Source organism: Hylaeus anthracinus, unplaced genomic scaffold, assembly GCF_026225885.1.
Source record: "Hylaeus anthracinus isolate JK02 unplaced genomic scaffold, UHH_iyHylAnth1.0_haploid 11997, whole genome shotgun sequence".
Lineage (NCBI taxonomy): Eukaryota > Metazoa > Arthropoda > Insecta > Hymenoptera > Colletidae > Hylaeus > Hylaeus anthracinus.
In genome coordinates, this window is record NW_026534344.1 from 5,224,659 (window position 1) to 5,243,838 (window position 19,180).

The 19,180-nt window shown below is 39.3% G+C and overlaps 1 protein-coding gene and 1 long non-coding RNA gene across 7 annotated transcripts in view; one reads left to right on the plus strand and one right to left on the minus strand.

Annotated features, from left to right (window-relative positions):
- LOC128889862 (uncharacterized) overlaps positions 1-19,180 on the plus strand; it is a 166,497-nt gene that overhangs the window by 130,631 nt on the left and 16,686 nt on the right. For all 5 annotated transcript variants that reach the window (XM_054147896.1, XM_054147898.1, XM_054147895.1 and 2 more), the window contains one exon: positions 18,041-18,086. In XM_054147896.1, coding sequence (XP_054003871.1) covers positions 18,041-18,086 — 46 coding nt within the window. The remainder of the gene's footprint in view (positions 1-18,040; positions 18,087-19,180) is intronic.
- The window catches only part of LOC128889874 (uncharacterized), a 172,548-nt gene that overhangs the window by 86,747 nt on the left and 66,621 nt on the right, over positions 1-19,180 (minus strand). The window lies entirely within an intron of this gene.

A 19,180-nucleotide genomic window follows, 5' to 3' on the forward strand; every position in this document is an offset into this window, starting at 1 on the left:
AGACTGTAAGGTAAATTACTTATCAATGCTGCGTAAAGCGAGACCACGTAAAGCGAGACTACGTAAAGTGAGAAGATCTATATTAACGAATGAGCGTGATATTAAAATATATTAAAGGGTCTATTGCTTTCATTAAAGAGACTGTAAGTTGAAGTATGTATCGATGCTGCGTAAAGCGAGATCACGTAAAGCGAGACGATGGATGGTCTTGGCGACTTCTCGCTCCTTCCTTTGTCGACGTCGACCAAAGGAAGAGAGGAAGCTCTTCCTTTTTCGGTGTCCTACGACAGAAGGAGCGACCACGACACGAGGGAAAGGGTAAGGGTGTCCCGTGGCTAAGAATAGCAGGCGGTAGCCGTTTGGGCGATGCAAATTCGAGACCGAAAACATTCATGATGTATAATTCATCGTGCGGACTGGCTGGCGTCTGCCTACACGCGATACTACGCGTGCTCTCGTGACAATGACACAATGTTTGCGGTTACCGGAGGGTGTGTGTACCGATACGTTTATACAACCGCTCACGTTTGTATTTGGAACATACACGCGAAAGCTTGGACAAAGCTCAGCCGTCTACGTACAAATTCGAAGTGAGATCTTCGAATCGGATTTCCTCGACAGAGGATTCGTATAGGTTGTCTAATCATTGGCTGGAAAAGGAAGCGAAGACTTTGAGCAATATTTTAGTTCAGTTCTTGAGCCAAGAATTACTTCGTTTTAAAAATGTCAGTATTAAAGCACTTGATTGTCTCCAACTTTTTATGCCAGTAGTAAGATTCTCTTGGAATAAGAATTAATACTAAACGATACGTTTCGTTGGTCATAGAATAATAAACCATTTATTTAAGAAGCCAAGTAGCTCCATTGTTTGAGTATTTTAAATTTCAGTGGCGAAGATGTTTACAGTCTTGTTCAAATATCAACAGTTTTGCATTGTTTTATTCTGAATTGCTTAATTTTATTTACAATTATCAGGTCTGTTTTGTTTTACTCTGTTGTCCTGAGCTTTCTTCACTTCAAAACTTTGTTCGAGTTTCATACAAAAATTCTCTCGGTGTCGTTCATATTTAATTTTCTGCGGTTTTCTTTAAATTTGTTCTGTTACATTCAGTCTCTCCAATCACACCTGTAAATCCATGCGCGAAACGCGTTGAAAACAAGCGTCAATCCTAAACATCAATGTAAACAAACCACCGTCTACGTGTACAATTTTCTTTATTCACCCCTAATACCTTGTCTGATTTCGTAACTTCATCGACTGTGCAAGAAAGCTTGGAAGAACCGCTTTCGCCGAACTTTATCGCGCACCCTAATGGCTGAAGTTTCCTCCTGCGCCATGGGGGCTACCAACGAGAAGAAACGAGAATGATAGGAGGGCGAACGTCGAACGCTGGAGTTTGAGGATGACGATGAACCGCGTTCGGATTCCGCGTGGCGATCGTTGAACCTGAACAAACGGAGCAATCGGTGATACGGCTCGTAAAGTCGTAAAAACAAAAGTATCTCGATGGAACTGCTCTTGATACTTGTGTAGGTATCTACTTGGAATCCAGATCCAGTAGAATACGGACATGGCGTACACAGTCACGTCTAGAAATACGAATAAAGGTCTACCTAAATGCAAGTTCTTCAGAGATTTCAGTGAAAAATACAGGAGAGTTGAAATAGTATATCCTTGAGTTTTATGTCAAAGATTCTCACCATGAAGAAGCACGTCTGTGTACTTTGATTTCCTGGAGAAATTTCGACTGAATATTTTTGTTTGACGAGCAAAACCTTGTAATATTAAAATGGGAATATTTAGTTTGAGGATTTCTAAACAGAAGCGATGGGATTTTCTATTTCTTCCACATTACTTATTAAATAATAATTAATAATTAGATAAGCGATCACCTGGACTCAATCAGTGTAATAGTTTATTATTCAAATGCTTGACAGTTAATACTAACATCAATAATAACGCGAAGGTAACATAAATGCTAATCTATAACAGAGCTGCGCTCTGTGGTAGATTTAAATAAGGAAAATAGATGGCTGTTCGCGACGAGTGCTTAGTACCGCAATCATTACCAGGACTGTAACTACGTAAAACATTGTTGTCTGTTTAATGAGATACGGAAGGACTCGTTCGCAGTGAATTATTGCGTCAGAATCAAACAGTAACCGAGGACATTTATTATCAGCAATTAGGTCGTTTCGAATCGAGGTTAGAAGAAAAAGGCCGTGCTTTGGTCGGCTGGCATTGAGATTTATTCCATCAGAGCGACGCTAAATAACACGTCGCCAAGGAAATGTTGCAAAAATTATAATACCGCCATTTTGCCTGATATTAGCCAATTGAACTCACGCGTTCAGCAAAGTCTCGTTGTGTATAGAAAAAAGACGAGAACGGTGACGAATGTGTAATTGAAGAGGTTTTCGTGATAAAATAAAAATAAAATAAAATGCAAGGGATCGATATCAACACAGTGTTAAATATCGAATTGGAAAGTCTTTCGTGAAAAAACCAGAAGAATTTTAGCAAACAAAGAAACTGCTATAATCATAGGAAAACAAAGTACATAAGTGAGTGTAGAAACAAAAGAATAGCTTGATTAATTATTAACTAAATAGTTGTTTATTCTCAAGATAAGTAAGCTCATTTATTCTACTCATTTACTGTATTATTTATAAAAAAAGAATGTTATCAAACAGGCACAGAGAGATTAGTAGAATCATAGGAAAGAATTCTACAATTAAGTGTAGAAACAAAGAAAGGCCTTGAATAATTATTATCCGAACAGTCGTGTTTGTTCTCGAGATGGATACGTACAAAGAAAAACTGTATTGTTCGTGGGATGACACGATACTTTGTAAAACGCAAGGCCAGAAACGAGAGAAAGAAGAAAGAACAGAAAGTGCAGACGTCTGTGGCTAGCGTGTCTGACTAGTGCGGACCTTATCTACTTGTATTCGTTCTCCAAGCATGTTTGCAAGCCATGTCGAATAGCACTCGTGAATAGCATTTATACCAACTATGCATATGCTTAAATCGCAAAATGTTCAGGAAATTTACGAAACGTGTGTTTCTTGAGAAGCATAAAAACTGAATTAATTTAACAAAATTTTCTAAGATGAAAGAGCAATCTACTCAGACCTTCTTGCCATAGAAATGAGCTACGTTTTGTGTTTAGTTTACTTTTGAACGTTTCGCCGTTCAAATGGAATTCTTATTGTCGACGATGACGTTTCAATTAGCAAGTACTTGAGTCTCTTTGTGAATGCTTTCAAAAATATTTTTGGCGCACTACCGTATGGTCAATATTGTGATATAAAAGGCACCGTGTTTTAGCACATTTTTTTTTTATGAAACAACGTTAAAAAAAAAAAGTTAAAAATTGACCGAACTCCGTGGGCCGACTTCTAAAATTAGAAATACTCGGCAAATTTGAACGCGCGATGACTATGAATTCGTTATTCGCCGAGTTTCACGGTGTCTGGTTGTTCGAAGAAGGAAGCTTTGCTGACATCCTTTTGTAAAACAAATACATGTTTCCGAACACAATTCTAAAGCTACTTACGGTACGAAGAATGCTAAAATGCTAACGAAATTAGGCGCATCTCGAACATGAATGAAAATTCTAAGCGAAGTGTTTCATTCAGCAAAAAATAATTCTGACATCGAAATACATACAATGTAATCACTATTTGTAAAATATTTTAGTATCGCGGTGATGTATTCATGAATATGCGCATTTCGCTAACAAACTTAACGACTTAATGGATATCGTAGCTTCTTCTTGATCTTTGTATTTAGCGTTGACCGTTAAGTACTAAAGGACAGTCATACTCGATACTAATAAAACAACACTGTGTCAGACCACCTAGACGCGGTTAGGTAATCGTTCGGCTATCAGAACTATCAGCGCTAATTAGCAGCGTCGCGGACCGTCAATTGGATATCGCGTTCTCCTTGTCTGTACTCCTGATTGGATATCACCCAGCCATGACGAAGTCCCACCCGTTTACCAGATGCACGCTCATACATCCGCCTCTGAACTGGTTCTGCTCTAAGAGCAGGGTTCCACGTTCTCCATTTTCCTCTCCTTCCTCTCTCGCTCTCTCTCTCTCTCTCTCTCTCTCTCTCTCTCCCCCTCCATCACGCCCCCCTTCGTGCTAGCATCATTACTCAGTACAAATCACTCGCTAATTACATCTAAAACGACTTCGGCGGATGTAGGGGAACTACATAGTCGAAGCCAAAGAACGGTAGCAAATCTTCGCATAAGCTAGTAGCCTAAGATTATTCGAAATTTGCACCAAAAATTTACTAAAAACCGAAATCGTCCATAAATTCAGAAAACGCTCAAGAATGTTCGCAGCCTGTGATGTAGAAGGTATAGGTAAAATTTATTGGAATCAGTCTTTACGTACATTATGACACTGTTGTTTTTATGAAAATATTTTAATTAATATTGAGAAACAGCGAAAAGAAGAGTGGAAGGGTAATGGACGATAAACGGTCTGCGAATTTCACGATTATCAGTGCGGCTTCTTGTGATAGAAAAGTCATTAAAGGCAAAAGGTCTCGGTCTTTAATTTCACGGTGCTTTTCAATTAACCTTTACCGATGGCGTCCATTTATGCCACTGTAAATCTTCTCTCTGAGCTCGATTCTTTTATTCCTATTATATCCAGCACTGCTCTGGAAATTATGCCCGATTGGAATTCCATAAACGTATCTTTAAATAAATACATTGGTAAATATAAAATAACAATACGAAGCTAGCATTTTTTTCCAGGAAGGTCACTAAATGTTACTGACTGCTTATCGAGACAAGAAATTAAAAATATGTATACCGTTGAATTTCTTATACAGAGAAGTTACGAAATTCAATTAAATACTATAATAATATATATCCCTTTACATCCCTTTATCCCTTAAATTAAATTCTCTTCCGAAGCAACAAGCATACTTTTCATGACCGAAGACCATTAATTTACAAATTGTTTAATTGCAAACTTTTATTTACAATTTTTGTAGTTGCCTCCACTAAATTCCTCGAGTAAATTTCCAACTTTTTCATTAAATATATATAATTCTCCAATCAAAATTTCAATTTTTATTCGGCCAGCAACGACGAACGATTGTTTATATTTCACTCGACTGTGGAAATTTTTATCTGCTGGAGAATTATGTCCCACCTCCGATCAATGTCGTTACTATCTGCTCCGAAGCATTATCGTGGTTGACGTCTAGCGAAATTGTTAAGTATAGTAGATCGTGAATGACATTGATGGGCGCCTGATAATTTTACTGGGGTAAGCAAACAATTCGATTAGCTTTACTGGTCACGTTGAGCAATGTCAGCGAACAGGTATGTCGGCGATGCACGTTAAGTCATTGACGTAACGTTCCTTTTTTGGGTCTGCTCCACGCGACTGATTTCATGAAATTCCTAAAAACGATTACACAAATTCCAGCGTCCACTTTGCGAGCTTATCGCCGCGTACTCCCACGCTTCTGTTATCGGCGATTCTTAAATGCTCGTTACCTCACATGAATACTTTCCTTAACACGCAACCGAGCCAAAAATAGTATTCGCTGGCCCATGAAATTTATTAACCGTTTAACGAGGCGAATTAATTTTTATCAGTACATGTTAGATTGCTGGGAAAATAATTTCATCTTTTAGCAGTTAACTTTGAAGTGTCACGGCTCGATTCAGAGTGAAAACGTACGTTAACGAAAATATAAATAATGTTTGTTGCTAAGATGTTGGACGGAATCTAAGATTTTAAGTGACGCGTTGAAGCTTTTTCCAATGCCAATATCACTATTTGAACTGTTTACTTTTAGTTATGGAGCTGTGCAGAAAAGCACTCGTCATAATATGCAGAAACAATCATTGATAAAAATCCTCCACATGAATTCCAACACGTCTGTAGTTTCCATAATTATTGTATTCGATTTTCTCGTTTGGAGGGATTCATTCATCATCAGCAAAATCGATCGCTAGACGAAGTTCGGGTTCGTTGGCTCAGGTTGCCAGAAGAGCTCCCTAAAAGTGCGCCAGCTCTTGTGTGGATTCGTTGGCTCCCAGTTTCATATGACCAACTCCGCTGACTCATCGTCAATGTTAGATGCGAGAACGAATTGTGAATTTCTCAGCAATGATTTTACCAAAGCATGTTTCGCAGCGTCGCTGGAACGCCAACTGCTGAGTTTCCTCTTGTTGTCGATTATTAACTTGGAGATCCTTCGAGGAGGAGTGACCTTTCGTTCGGTCTTCTTCAGTTTTGGCCAGATTTGCCCAATTTTGTTCAGTTGCGTTCAAGTTTCTTCAGATTTGTCCAGTTTTGATCGGGTTTCGTAAAATACTCTCCTGTATCGTACTACATATTTCATTCAGTTTCGATCCGTATTTTTCAGTTTTCTATAGCTTTTTTTAGGTTTACTCTAATTTTCCTCAGTTTTCTTCGTTTTAGATCAGTTTTTTTGTTGACTTTATTAAAGTTTCTATCAGGTTTGTTTAATTATGTTCAATGTTCTATAGCTTTCTACAGCTTTCTTCAACTTTCTTCAGCTTACTTCAGATTTCTTTAGGTTTATTCAGATCTTTCCAGTTTCCTTCAGTTTCCATCAGTTTTGTCCTATTTCATAAAGTATCGCAAAGTTTTCTTCTGTTTATACCAGTTTCGATCAACTTTATTCAATTTTTCTCGTCATTTCCTTTCGTTGTCCAATGTTTCAAATAATATTCAATTCCGTTCGCTTACATTCAGTTTCCTTCAGTGTTCGCGAGTTCCTCACAGTTCTCTCTTCACTTTCCAAAACGTTCATTCATCATCGCACCTGTCCATCCATGCATGAATCACGTCGAGGACGACCAACTGTTTGCCCGAGACGTCCCCGTAGATAAACCAACGTCCACGTGTACAGTTTCCTTTATTCCCTCTCTACTATCTCGTCCGATTTCCTAACTTCATCGACGTCTCTTCAAAAAAGCTTCGAGTAGCCACCGGTTTCCCTTCGTTGTCGATTTTAACTCGATGGTCCCTCGAGGAGGAACGGTTTTCTTGCCCCAATTGCGCGGCGCGAACGGTTCCCGAAGACACACGTAGGACGAAGGCAAATAATTCGGCTGAACGTAACGGTAAAAAAAAGTGGAAAGGCAGGGAGAAGAGCAGTTGTCTTCCTGTCGTCACAGCATACACCGTCCAGATAGCGTGAGGGTTCGGAGAAACGACAGAGAGAGAGAGAGAGTTAAGTGACGGTGGGTGGGCGAGATGGTTATTTAAATGCCTATAGAATCCATTAGAGATTACAGGTCGTACAACAAATGTCCGCTTGGATGAGACTCAACGAACGGCGACACCTTTCGGAATAAAAGTTTCCTCTTGCACCGAAACGAGTATTTGAAATGATAATTTGTAATCGTGTATATGTATCTTCGTGTGTGGCGTTTAAAAACACAAGTAACGCGTCGCGCGGTTTAATTGTACCGTTTCTTTGGTAGATGGCGAATTTCTGTCGTTATCATTACGCGAGTACAATTTACATATACATGCATTACATTATAATACCTATACGTAATATTTAATATATATATATAAACAGTCAGTCTCATAATAGTCTCTATGTCTACTGAAGAAAGTCTAAACGATATAATAGATTTGATGTTTCCAAATAAATTTTTCATTAGAAAAATATACGTGTGTAATGTAAATTCATGTACATATTTATTATGTAACATTCATTCGGTAACGTCAAACCTATCATTCAATCGAGACGAATTCTTGTAGTAGACACAGAGGGTACGAATATTTGTGGAACTGACTGTAAATGATGTTACATGTATATGTATAATAAATTGGTGTCGTATTTGCGACATAGAAGATGCTCCAAATCTCCGTAGACTTTCACCAAGCTAATTTTCAGCACCTGTCGTATCGAGAGCCGAAGTTTTCTTTCCCGAAAGAATCGGCCATTTGAAAGCGAGCCTTCACGGGCCCCACGTAATTCGTGCGTCGCTTCTTTTAATCTCCGCCGTATAGATTTTCATGGCTGGTGTCACCGGGAACAGCCGACGATGAATCACCGTGAAATGGATCTTTTACCCCGTCGATCGAGTACCATCGAGCTGTTCCCCGCATTCCTGGCGTTTTACTTAGGTCTACTTAAAAGGGTTGGATCGCCCGAAGGCTCTTAGGGCGGATATCAGGTTCGAGCGAGAGTCCTCTTCTAGGCCTCGTCTCGGACGAAACTACTAAACAAGGCGCATCCTGCGGGACCATTCATTACTCGACTCGCCTCGTTCGTTAAGCGAGCGTCAGTTAAGAAGGCCACGGTTAATTGAGTTTTAGGAATTCATTTCGTCGCACGATAAACCCGCCGGTGGCCTCCTTCGACGGTGACCGACGTCTGGGAATTCTTCGAACGTCACGATTTTTATTGAAAAACCACCGCGTGGAATGCTACCGCCCGTTCAATTTTCAATTTCGTCGTGACACGGACTTCCGCGTGTTATTGGGTTACCTTTTACAGAAATATATACGCAGTGTCTGGATTTAACACATATTACAGCGTCGGATGGCCCACCCCAATGGATATGCATAAAAATAAATATGTTTTGTGTACATTAGGATATACAGTCAGTCCCATAATGGTAGGTTCGATGTTTCCTAATGTATGTTTGTACAAATATATTGATGCATATTTACGTAGATGTATAAGCTCTTTCAGATATATATTTGTAATGATGAATTCATTTGGTAGTACCAAAACTGTTATTTAATTTAGTCGAACTTGTTGAATAGACATAGAGGGTACGAATATTTAAAGGATTGACTGTGTATTGCACGTCCTATTTTATGTAAATTCTGTTTTGTTCAATTTGATTTAGTTTCATTCAGTTTTATTCTGTTTCTCGTAGGTTTCTGAATTTTAGCCAGTTTGTCCAGCTTTTTTCAAATGCATTCAAAACCACAATTACGGATGACAGGACTTTTCACTAAGAAATTAAATGAATTAATTCTGAAGACTCTGCGGTAGGATTCATGAATTTGATAAAATTCCAGAAACAAGTACTGCTTTACATTCAACAAAAATAAGTTCCAGATGTATAGAAACGAAGTGTCAGGCTCATATAAATTTTCACGAGTAGTTTGGCAGTCAACGTGTTAAATTTATTTTGAATTCAAGATGCCTGATCTATCTTGTTTGACACCTAGTCTTCAAAATTCTTCCAAACCTCGCGTAAACCTTCCCAAGGCTACCAAAATTGTACAAATCACGGGTTAGGTGCAATTCCGAGCGTGGCGTCTACCATCTCCCATTAAATCAAAGAAGGCGCGATCCCCCTTCTTGGAGCGCCATCATAGATATTCAATAGTCATTTTTTTCCATCTAAGGAGGGAAGAAAGGGGGAGTGACGAGGAGCGTGTCAGAATGAATGTGACGCCGGCGGAACGTCGCGCGGCTTCGAGGCAAAAACCGCGTCGCGTACTCGTCTCGCGTGTCTCCTCCTCCTCCTCTTCTTCTTCTTCTTCTTCTTCCTCATCTTCCTCATCTTTTGCTCTTCTTCCCACCCGCCCCAGGTTGTCCTCTCGGCCGTGGAACACTTGAAGCACGACGACAGTCCTCTGTGTAGCGTTCCAGGACGCGTCGAAACGTCGCTCCGTCTCCTTGGTCGTTTCTCCTAAGCGAGCGACGTCGGCGACTACTATCTGCCACTTCACGTTGCCACCAGCCTCCAGAGTGTGCTCCTCGTGCCAGGAAAAAAATCCTCGGCTCAATCAACGACATAATTTGCATGCCGCGGCATACGCGCCACGGAAAAAATGATCGGCGACTCGATTCGACGCAACCTGGCCTCAAGCGTCTCGCGTTACCAGCGCGTCGTGGAAATTGCTGATTCTCCTGGCAGTTCCATGGAACGATGACCTGCGAACTGGGTGAATCCGTGGACGCGTTCGCGGAAAGGATTTCGTCATTCGACGCGTCAACTTTGACGCGTTTATTGATGGAACGCACGGGGATTAATAACTCAGAGCTTTTCGCCAGAGTTTGCTTTTGTCGGTCAAAAGCGTGGTAAATCATTCGAACGTTAGTTCGATGACGATGAGAGAGAAATATTCTTCTTAGATCAAATATACGCTATATTTGCATTTTTTTCTTATTTTACGAGGTGTTTTGAGGTATTCGGAGTTTCATGAGTCACCAGTCTTTTTCATGGGAATTTGGTAAATCTTTGGAATAAAGCTTTGTTGACAAGAGGATCGCATTGTCCCTCTGAGCTAAGATATTCTATCAAAAAATTCTTCGTTATTCAAAGTGTTTTATAGGGAGATAGGGAGATACTGGTCTCTTAGCTGCTTCTTTATACTGCTTCTTTTTTTCGTATTTGCAGTCTTTTACACCAAAGGGTAAATCACTTTTCCTCATATTTTCAGCGCACTACCATCACCCAAAAAATAACGCATTTAAAATATTGCAAATTTTAAAACACTCAACGCCAAAATATTCGTTTCCTCCGTTTAAATCTATTTGATTTATGTTATAATAACCAATGAAAACCAATGAAAATGATTGCTTTCGTTATCGTTAAACGATCATCTGGCGCCTTTCGGAATAAAAGAGAAAGTCCGCGACGTCTCCATTGACAAAACCAAAAGATTTACTACATTGAAAAGCATTCAAGCAACGAAAGTCACCTGGCGTTCGCGTCGACAATGGCATACCTCAAAATGTTTCCTAAACAAGCGCGACGAATTGCGACAAATCATGGGCGTCGATAAATCTCACACGACAGTGGCAAATTGTCATGTCCAATCGCTTAGGCGAGACACCGCATTGACAGCAGCGAGTTCGAGATTAACGAGCAACGCGTGCGATCAACCTCCTGTGAATTCGACCACCAAAAGCCCACAACAAATCATGCTACGGACTCAATTTCTGATTCGATATACGTTCCTCGCAATTCATTGGGCGTGCGTGGAGAATTTGTCGAATAAATTGGTTTTTCGTGGACACGGTTAATCATAGACGAGTTGAAATGGTGTTAATGGGTGAACTATTAAACGATTAGAAAAATATAGTTTATTTTAAATACTAACGACTTCGTATATGACGACTTCCGAATAAGTTTATAATTAAAATGATTTCCTTTAAGCATAATAAAGAAATGGAGACGAACTCTGGTACTTTGTTAGTATATTCCTTTATCGCACATGGCAGCAGTTAACGTTTGACTAAACATTTTTCTATTGCCTTTTACAAGGTGCTTTTACCAGTTTTTCTTTTTATCTCAATATCGTTTAATAACATTCGTCAATAATTATTTCTGTAAGTAATAGTTTGACTAACCACAATTTCACCTGGAATGGACAAAAATTATACAGAAATTTTAAACAGGGAAAATAATATCCTAATCTTCTAGTCGCAAATCGACTAAATCAACCAACAAAGCGACAAACCAAGAAAGGGTTTGATCACTGTTTCGATGTGATTCAGAAATTTTTCGTTGGGACCAGTCACATTTGTCCACCGAACATCGTCACTGTTTCCACGAACAGAAAATGAATCTGCATCATCCAGTCATTTCGTTTGCCTAATTCAAATGCTCCAGTTAATGCTGTGACCGCCACGTCACCCATTTATGAGCTTTTCACTGAGAAGCAAAAGCAGTTAATTTGGAAGATGAGCTGTCAAAAAAAAAAAAAAAAAAGTGGATCTGAAAACTAGAATCGCCATCTAATCTAAAAATAAGTACTAATCTAAAAATACGTAAAGACTCCTATATAAAATTAAGTAGAAACTATGACAAATATTGGATTATGTGGTTTTCAATTGTCTCGAAATAAAGTTTCTCTGTTTGTCGAAAGATTTTCATAATTTGCTCACAATCAGGAATATAATTTGAAGTGACGTGAATTCACGTCACGTTAAGTGTCGAACAGACTGGATCGAAGAGATCAAGTACACTTCCCGAAGATTTCTGGCATTTCCCGTCACCAAAGGTACTGCTACATCGAAAGGGGAGAGTCCAACAGGAATGATATTGCTCGTTAGGGGGAATGAAGGTATCATCCTCCGCGTCTACTCGGGGCATCTAGCCGACAGTCGGTGTCCAGCTGAGAGCCATCGGCGTCAGTAGCCGCGTTTTTCATTCGTGTGTCGGGGCCTATTCAAGTGTTGGCAGTTTTTCACGCGGCAGGCGACAAATATCCCCACTAAAATCCCCTTTAGATGAGTCCCTACGTGGTTGGGGATGTCAAGCTGGATTGTATCCTCCGAGGCATTCGCCACGTTGATCTCACGTCGGTGACAACAAAACCGCGGCCAAGACTCGTACTCTTCTACAAACTCCTGATCGGTCGAACGCGTGGACCAGTTAAACAGAAGTGATCGTGCAGCCCCCTGAGTTGCAGAACAAATTCGCGGTTGAATACCACGTTCTCTCGGCTACCTAGACAGCTTCGTCTTCTCTAGTCCAAGTAGACAGTCCTATCATCGTACCACGACAGAGTTATCTTAGGAGAGACGTCCAATTGCTCGGTACCAATCCCAAACGTCTCGCGAGGATCCATCTGTGACGTTGAGTCCACTTCGTTCGTTGCGTCAGCGTTACCAAACGACTGACATCGATAGGACGTAATCCAGGGCTAATCCGAGCAAATTCTCAAAGAATTTCGACGCCCACGCAATCATAGAGGAATTCGTTCAAGTACTGTCAAATACGGACCCGAGCAGCATTTCTTCTGAATTAATTGTTTAATATCGCCTCGCTCGCGCGACGGTAATCAGTTCCCAGCGAATCTATCGAGCGATCGATGCCGGTCATCGGTCCAATTTGGATTTCAGACGAATACACGAAGTTTCCGAGTGTTTCGATTGTGTCGCGTCTCGAATGTCGTTGATCTCGCTTTTGGGTTCTACCATGTGACCTTTATTGGCTTGTAAATTGTGTTGTTTCGATATATATATAAAAACAGCTGATTCGTGAGATCTTGAATACGCGAATGGGAAGAGAATATTTCAATCTCTAAGCCGGATTAGTGTCGCGATTCGTCGAGCTTAGGATGCACGGATTGAGATGACACTTCAAAGCGGCGACACGCAGATATGTTTACGGCGATTCGGTGAGTTATGGCAGAATTAATGACACCTTTGTTGATACGCGTGAAAGATTTCGTGACGGAGAATTATCCTAATTGAATCGTTACTATTCAAACAGCTGGTTATTTATTTTCTCGCGTCGTACTGTTGAGTATCGTTACTTTGTCGCATTCGAACTCGATGACACCTGAAAAACAACGTTTTCCGAAGTTTGGAACGTGTTTTTATGGAGACATTGCGAATGATTTTTAAATGTTTCTTTCCGTACGATAAGAAATCCTTCTTTGGCGTACCGATCGTCTGCGATAAGAATTGAATATGTAAATTCGATATCTGGAATAAATTAAAAACTGTATGACTCGTTACACTTGCACGGCTATTTAATTAAACAAACAGTACAAGTTACTGTGGTTTCTCAAAAATATTGTAATTTATAGATTTTATAGAGAATATAAAATACTTGGGTCTTTTATGCAGCCAACCTATAAAAAGATTAGATTTCTCTCTACTTTTTTATATAATTTCAATGATTATAAAAAATATTTAAATTCATAATTGTTTACCATCACTTTTATAAGTAACCTTTAAAGAAATCGCTGTTTCCATACAAATTTGAATAAAGAAAAATTGTACAGGTATATATATATATATAAACTTATATGTTTACAACAAACGTAGGAGAAAGTTGTGAAATTTTATAAAGTAGTACATTTTGTAAATTTATATTTCCATTAATTTCGACCAATTGTAAGTTTATGGTTAATAAGGTATCTTATCAGAGTCTCACCTGACAAGAACGATTCTGATTCATTCCACGAATGGTGACTCGAGTCTAGGAATGTACGTCATGGAAATCCTCGGAATGGCAGAGTTGCCCCCATAGTCTCACCTTCGCGTTCGACCTCGGAGAGGACTCTTCTCATCAATAGTAGAAATACTGGAAATACTGGATTTTTCACGGAGATCGTGCCGCTGTGTATTACGACTGGTGCCACATAGTCTGCGCCGTTAGAAATTTTCCTCGTTACCCTACCTGCCCCCCTCGCGACGCGCCTACCACTGGGACGCTGCTTAACATTTTCTTCGTTGCGTGACGACTGCTGGGAAATTTAAATTTTAATCTATCCCACGAGTTCCAACGGCTCGAATGCCTGCATATCGAAGTACGATCGAACGTTTACTTGTAACGTCCGCATTTTCCCTTGACAAAAATTAATTGTCAGAGGAAACTGCGACATTGTTGCTAATTATGCAGTTACGCAGTCTTGATATTCTGGGCCACGTGAAAATTTGTAATTAATCATTACTCTTATACTTTTATATGGTTATAATTAATCCAGGACAAAGTGGAACTTTAGAGGTATACATTTTGTGTGGCTACAACAAATTAAGTTGAATTGATATTCGAATACCAGAATTCGAACAACAACATTCCGATATTAATATTCAGGTACTGGTATTCAAATAATAGTGGACAAAGACTAGTATTCGAATGACAATATTTAGATGCTGATTGTCGAATAATAATGCGCAAATACTGACATTCGAATATTTGTATTTAGCTAATAATATGTAAATAATGATATTCCAATACCGGTATTCAAATAACAATATTAAATGTACTGCTATTCGAATACCAAGATACGTGAAACGGATTTACAAATACAAAATCGTTCAAAGGCCGCGTTGCTTTCATCCCGCACATAATTTTACATCAACAGCAATGTTATCAATCTAGCAAAGAATGTTTCACTTTCTACAGTCCATAAACTTTCTCGAAGATTGCCGTACTGAAAGCGTCCGTATTTATCGCGAGCCGTTAATTCCCGTCCCGGATTGAAACATCGAATCAAGGTTGTTATTTCCCTCTATCAGTGTTGCAGATTTACGACAGCGAAAAGAGGAAATCGGGAAACGTAGAAATTAAGACTAACGACGGAGAGCGTGGTAGGTTGTAAATAATAACCCAGTTGCGTACACGAGCTGCGTGCGGTAAGCCGCTGCAACAGCTTGCGTAATGCGAATATTGAATCTCGTGTTACCGGAGCACAGGTGAACATCAGCGACCAAGCTACCAATGATTGTTAGGGACTTTCGTTGTTTGTTCGATTTAACCCTTCCTGGGTCGTAGGTATATTTAACCTTTCCTTGGTTCATAGATATATCTAAAATTATACGACGCACAATCAACAGATATCAACCTATAAATACAACTTGGCAATTAACCGAGCAGTTCCAATGGTTTCAATTGACGACGAAGTGAGTTAATCACAGGAACGAAATTTCGATATCCTAACATACATATCGAATACTTGTCAATTTTTTAATCAAGACTGTAGCTAGAAATACACTAAATTACCAACGACTCGATGAAATAACGAATTTTTCCATTCTCCGTGTTATAATTTGACGGTGCCTTACCCAATAATCGTTCATCTTCTTCACGATGCTAAAATTTTGTTTTTTTGCTCAATTGGGAACTATGTGATCGAACATTTCTAGTAGTTCTTTTTTTAACCTTGTCGAATATAAAAATCTCGTTCAGATTGATTTTCTTCGACACCTGAAATACATGAATTTGTGTAGTTCTTCGATCCAACGCCCTGTCGCCCACATATGAGTTAGGTCAACGTGTCAAGCAAGTGTCGAGGACACCTTACATGTATAAAAAGTCACGCCTTCGACCCGTTAATCAAAAAGCTAAGCATTTTAAATTCGAATACCCTATTCAATTTGAATTTCTTCGTCGCCTTAACTTCGCATATAATTTGTTTATCGTGATTTTACCGACACACTTCCCCCCCCCCTCCCCCCACACACACACTTTCCACGAAGGTCAAAGAAGGTATGCTTCAATTCTACCGTTAAATTTGCATGACGTGTGACTCCGCGTATTTATCACCCAGCATTTGGAGAGCTGTACGTCAAACTCATAATGCACGAGGCGAGGCACAAAAAACGCAGTCAACTCGGGTTTCGTGGTTTAATTGCAGCGCGGCCACCGCGGAAGCTTCGAATGAATACTTGACCGAGTGCAGAATGCTCGACTTCACACACGCAAACGATTCTTGAAAATTAATTCACGTTGCGAGCGATTCTGGAACGCGATGGAAATGAGTCAACCTTGTGATGCCACTTATGACGCCACTCGTGCTACATTTCTCTGATAAAGGGACGTTGCAAATGTTTAACGGGAAATTTATAGGAAAGCTCGGAAATCGTTGTGCAATTTAACTGCAGCGTGTGGCTAGAAAAGTTTTTTTTTTTTTTTTTTTTTGTCTAATTTAAAATGTGTAACAGCTATTATAATAACTAATTACTCGATAAAGAGGCCAACTAAAGTGCGTAAGTATAAAGATAATTACAGATTTAGAAGAATAGAGTTGTATCGAATTCTGGAAGTTTTGTTGATCAAGTAAATGATTGTAAGTGAGTTAGTGAATTTTATTCATAAGGGTGCGAAGTGATACAACTTGACTATGACACCTAATGTACGAGTTTTGCACTCCTTCGTTCTTTCATTCATTTAGTTCTTGCTTTAGATTACTTTGGATTTGCATTTGCTTGCATACCACTCTTCGTAGTTCCCTGACATCCCTATTGGAAATGTTCGGAGCCCATTGTCCTCCCTATAGCTCGGTTACCTCGGGGTTGTTAAACCCATACTGTAGCTACAATCGAACATAGCTACAGCCTCTGAGGGCTAATTTGTTGACCAAGTTGAATGATCTCTTTGATACCAACTCTTACATTACTCGCGTAGAAACTATTCTGTTATATTAATTGCATCGAAGCTGCGATCGATATCATTATCTCAATTCCAATATCATCAACTTCTTATTCTTAAAGAAATATTAAAGCAACGATGTCCTATCAAAAAATCACAGTGCAATAATTATTCGACTTATTGATACCTTTTAAAACAATAAACTTTACTCTAAAATAAAGAGTTCTCTTTCTCATTACTTTCTCTTTCTCTTACTTTCTCATTAAGAAACAAAATCACAACGGTCCCTTTACGAATCTCTTTATTTGCAGTCGTCCAATGAATGTCTCGCGAGAGGTTTGCTCTAAAACACGCACAATACTCTGTTAGAAATGCAAAATGAAATAGGAACATCACGCAGAGCAGTAGTTCGACATTCCGGGCACAGAAGTATTATTAACGTATCTGGATGGAGATAGAATCGTGAATTAGCTACACGTTGCAATTTGTCGACCGTAATTTGTTTCCACCGCTAATTATCTCGTACATGTTTTCCTTATCTGTCAGATGCGATCCCGCAGCGTCCCGTGCTTTCAATCTGTGCCGCTGCTAATAGTAACATTCTGTATATCGTCGTACGCGACCGTGGACCGTAATCGTGCGAAATTTATTTGAATATCATCAATCATGGGGAGATCGCGATTCGGTTGCGCGATAGAAATTGAAATCTTGCAGGTGCAACAGCAAATACCAGTCGTGGCTCGAGACACGTTTCCTTCGAGCATAACCTTGCGTACTACGCGCACAGTTCGAGGAACAGCCTTTAACCGAGAATTCAAAGAGAAACGGTTTAAATTTTATCCTTCTTTTTTTTTTTTTTTTGTTTAAATAAAACTGGAATGTTTTGGGACTGTTGCAGCATAATAAAAAGTCAGAGGTTTTGTTGTAAAAAGTTTTACGAAGTAAATAAAATTGTATATTTATATGGGCTATATTCATACTTGACGGTATAATATCGTAATTGAAATTTGTATTTTTATATCGTATGGGTTGTATCTAAATTAGAACTTTTATGTATTTTCCGCTATTGGAACACGAAAGCTTTTATTATAGTAATTTTAACTATTTTGACAGAGCTCATTGAAGAAGTTTCGTGATTGTTGCGATTTTATTTCATTCGCACTTAAACTCAAGAAAATTAGAACTCATCACGTTTTTTTTATTGATTGTTTCAGGTTACCACAGCTTGCCGTTTTAGCGAAGATTTTGTGCCTCCTGATGGTGAGTACCTCCACCAAGTATTACCATTTTCTAAATAGCAATATTAAACCACTAACAGTCCTTTACGGAATCGATTAAAATCCAAATTTTTAAACTTTTAAATTTGAATTATATCAAAATAAACGCCTTGCGAGTTGTCTACAAAAAAAAAGTTGACCCATAGAGGATTAAATTAACGAAGAATCCTTATAAACAACTGATTACGGAAAACATTAATAATAAGTACCACCTACAGTGTTTCAAGATACGCCATTGTCCCGCATTACCTTCAAAACAAATGCAAAATGCGACGCCTATTGCCACAACCGACAAAGCACCGGCGATATAAATTTCCACGATGGAAAAACGAATTCCGTATATAGCCCTCGTGTAACTTCTGTATCGAGGAGAGATACGATCGCTCCACTTCCCCTCAATTACGTTCAAAAAAGGATTCCAGTCGTCTAGAGTGTTTTCGCGTTGTATCCATAGTTTAAGGGAACTACCGCTGACCCAGTTGGGTTGCCTTTAACGAGCCGTGTAAAATTTGAACGAGGGCTTTGGCCGCGTTCGTGCGGATTCCGTAAACTTCCATACTTAACTTATTCGATGGATACGTAAGCGGATACGTGCCAGATCTTTGTGTTCCAGCGGTGACTAGGTCAGATCAAAGATACACGTTGCACGAAGAGGTCGAGGATCGCGTGCTCCGAGTCGATCCCGCGACTCTGTACAGCCCTTCCGCCTAAGACTTTCGCGATATTCGGGGGGATGAATGTAGGGGATCGACGTTACGTGGAAATTTTCACAACATGATTGACACTTTAAAAAAAAAAGTTCAAAGCAAAGGCTTTTTCTAAGGGAACTTTGCGATTTTGTTTTTTTTTTTAACGAAACACAGTGTATAAATTTGTACACGGTAAAGGTGCTGGCAGGTGACCCATTAATGCTCGAAGAAGTTTTCCAGAAATTTAAAGCGTGAAATTTACAAAGCTTTCGAACCTGATGATTCCGATCTAAACGAAACTCTGTGCGAATGTAAAGCATGTTATACAAAAGACCAATTTCTCTTTCTTGCAATCTTTCTTATAATCTTATAATGTAACATTTATTCT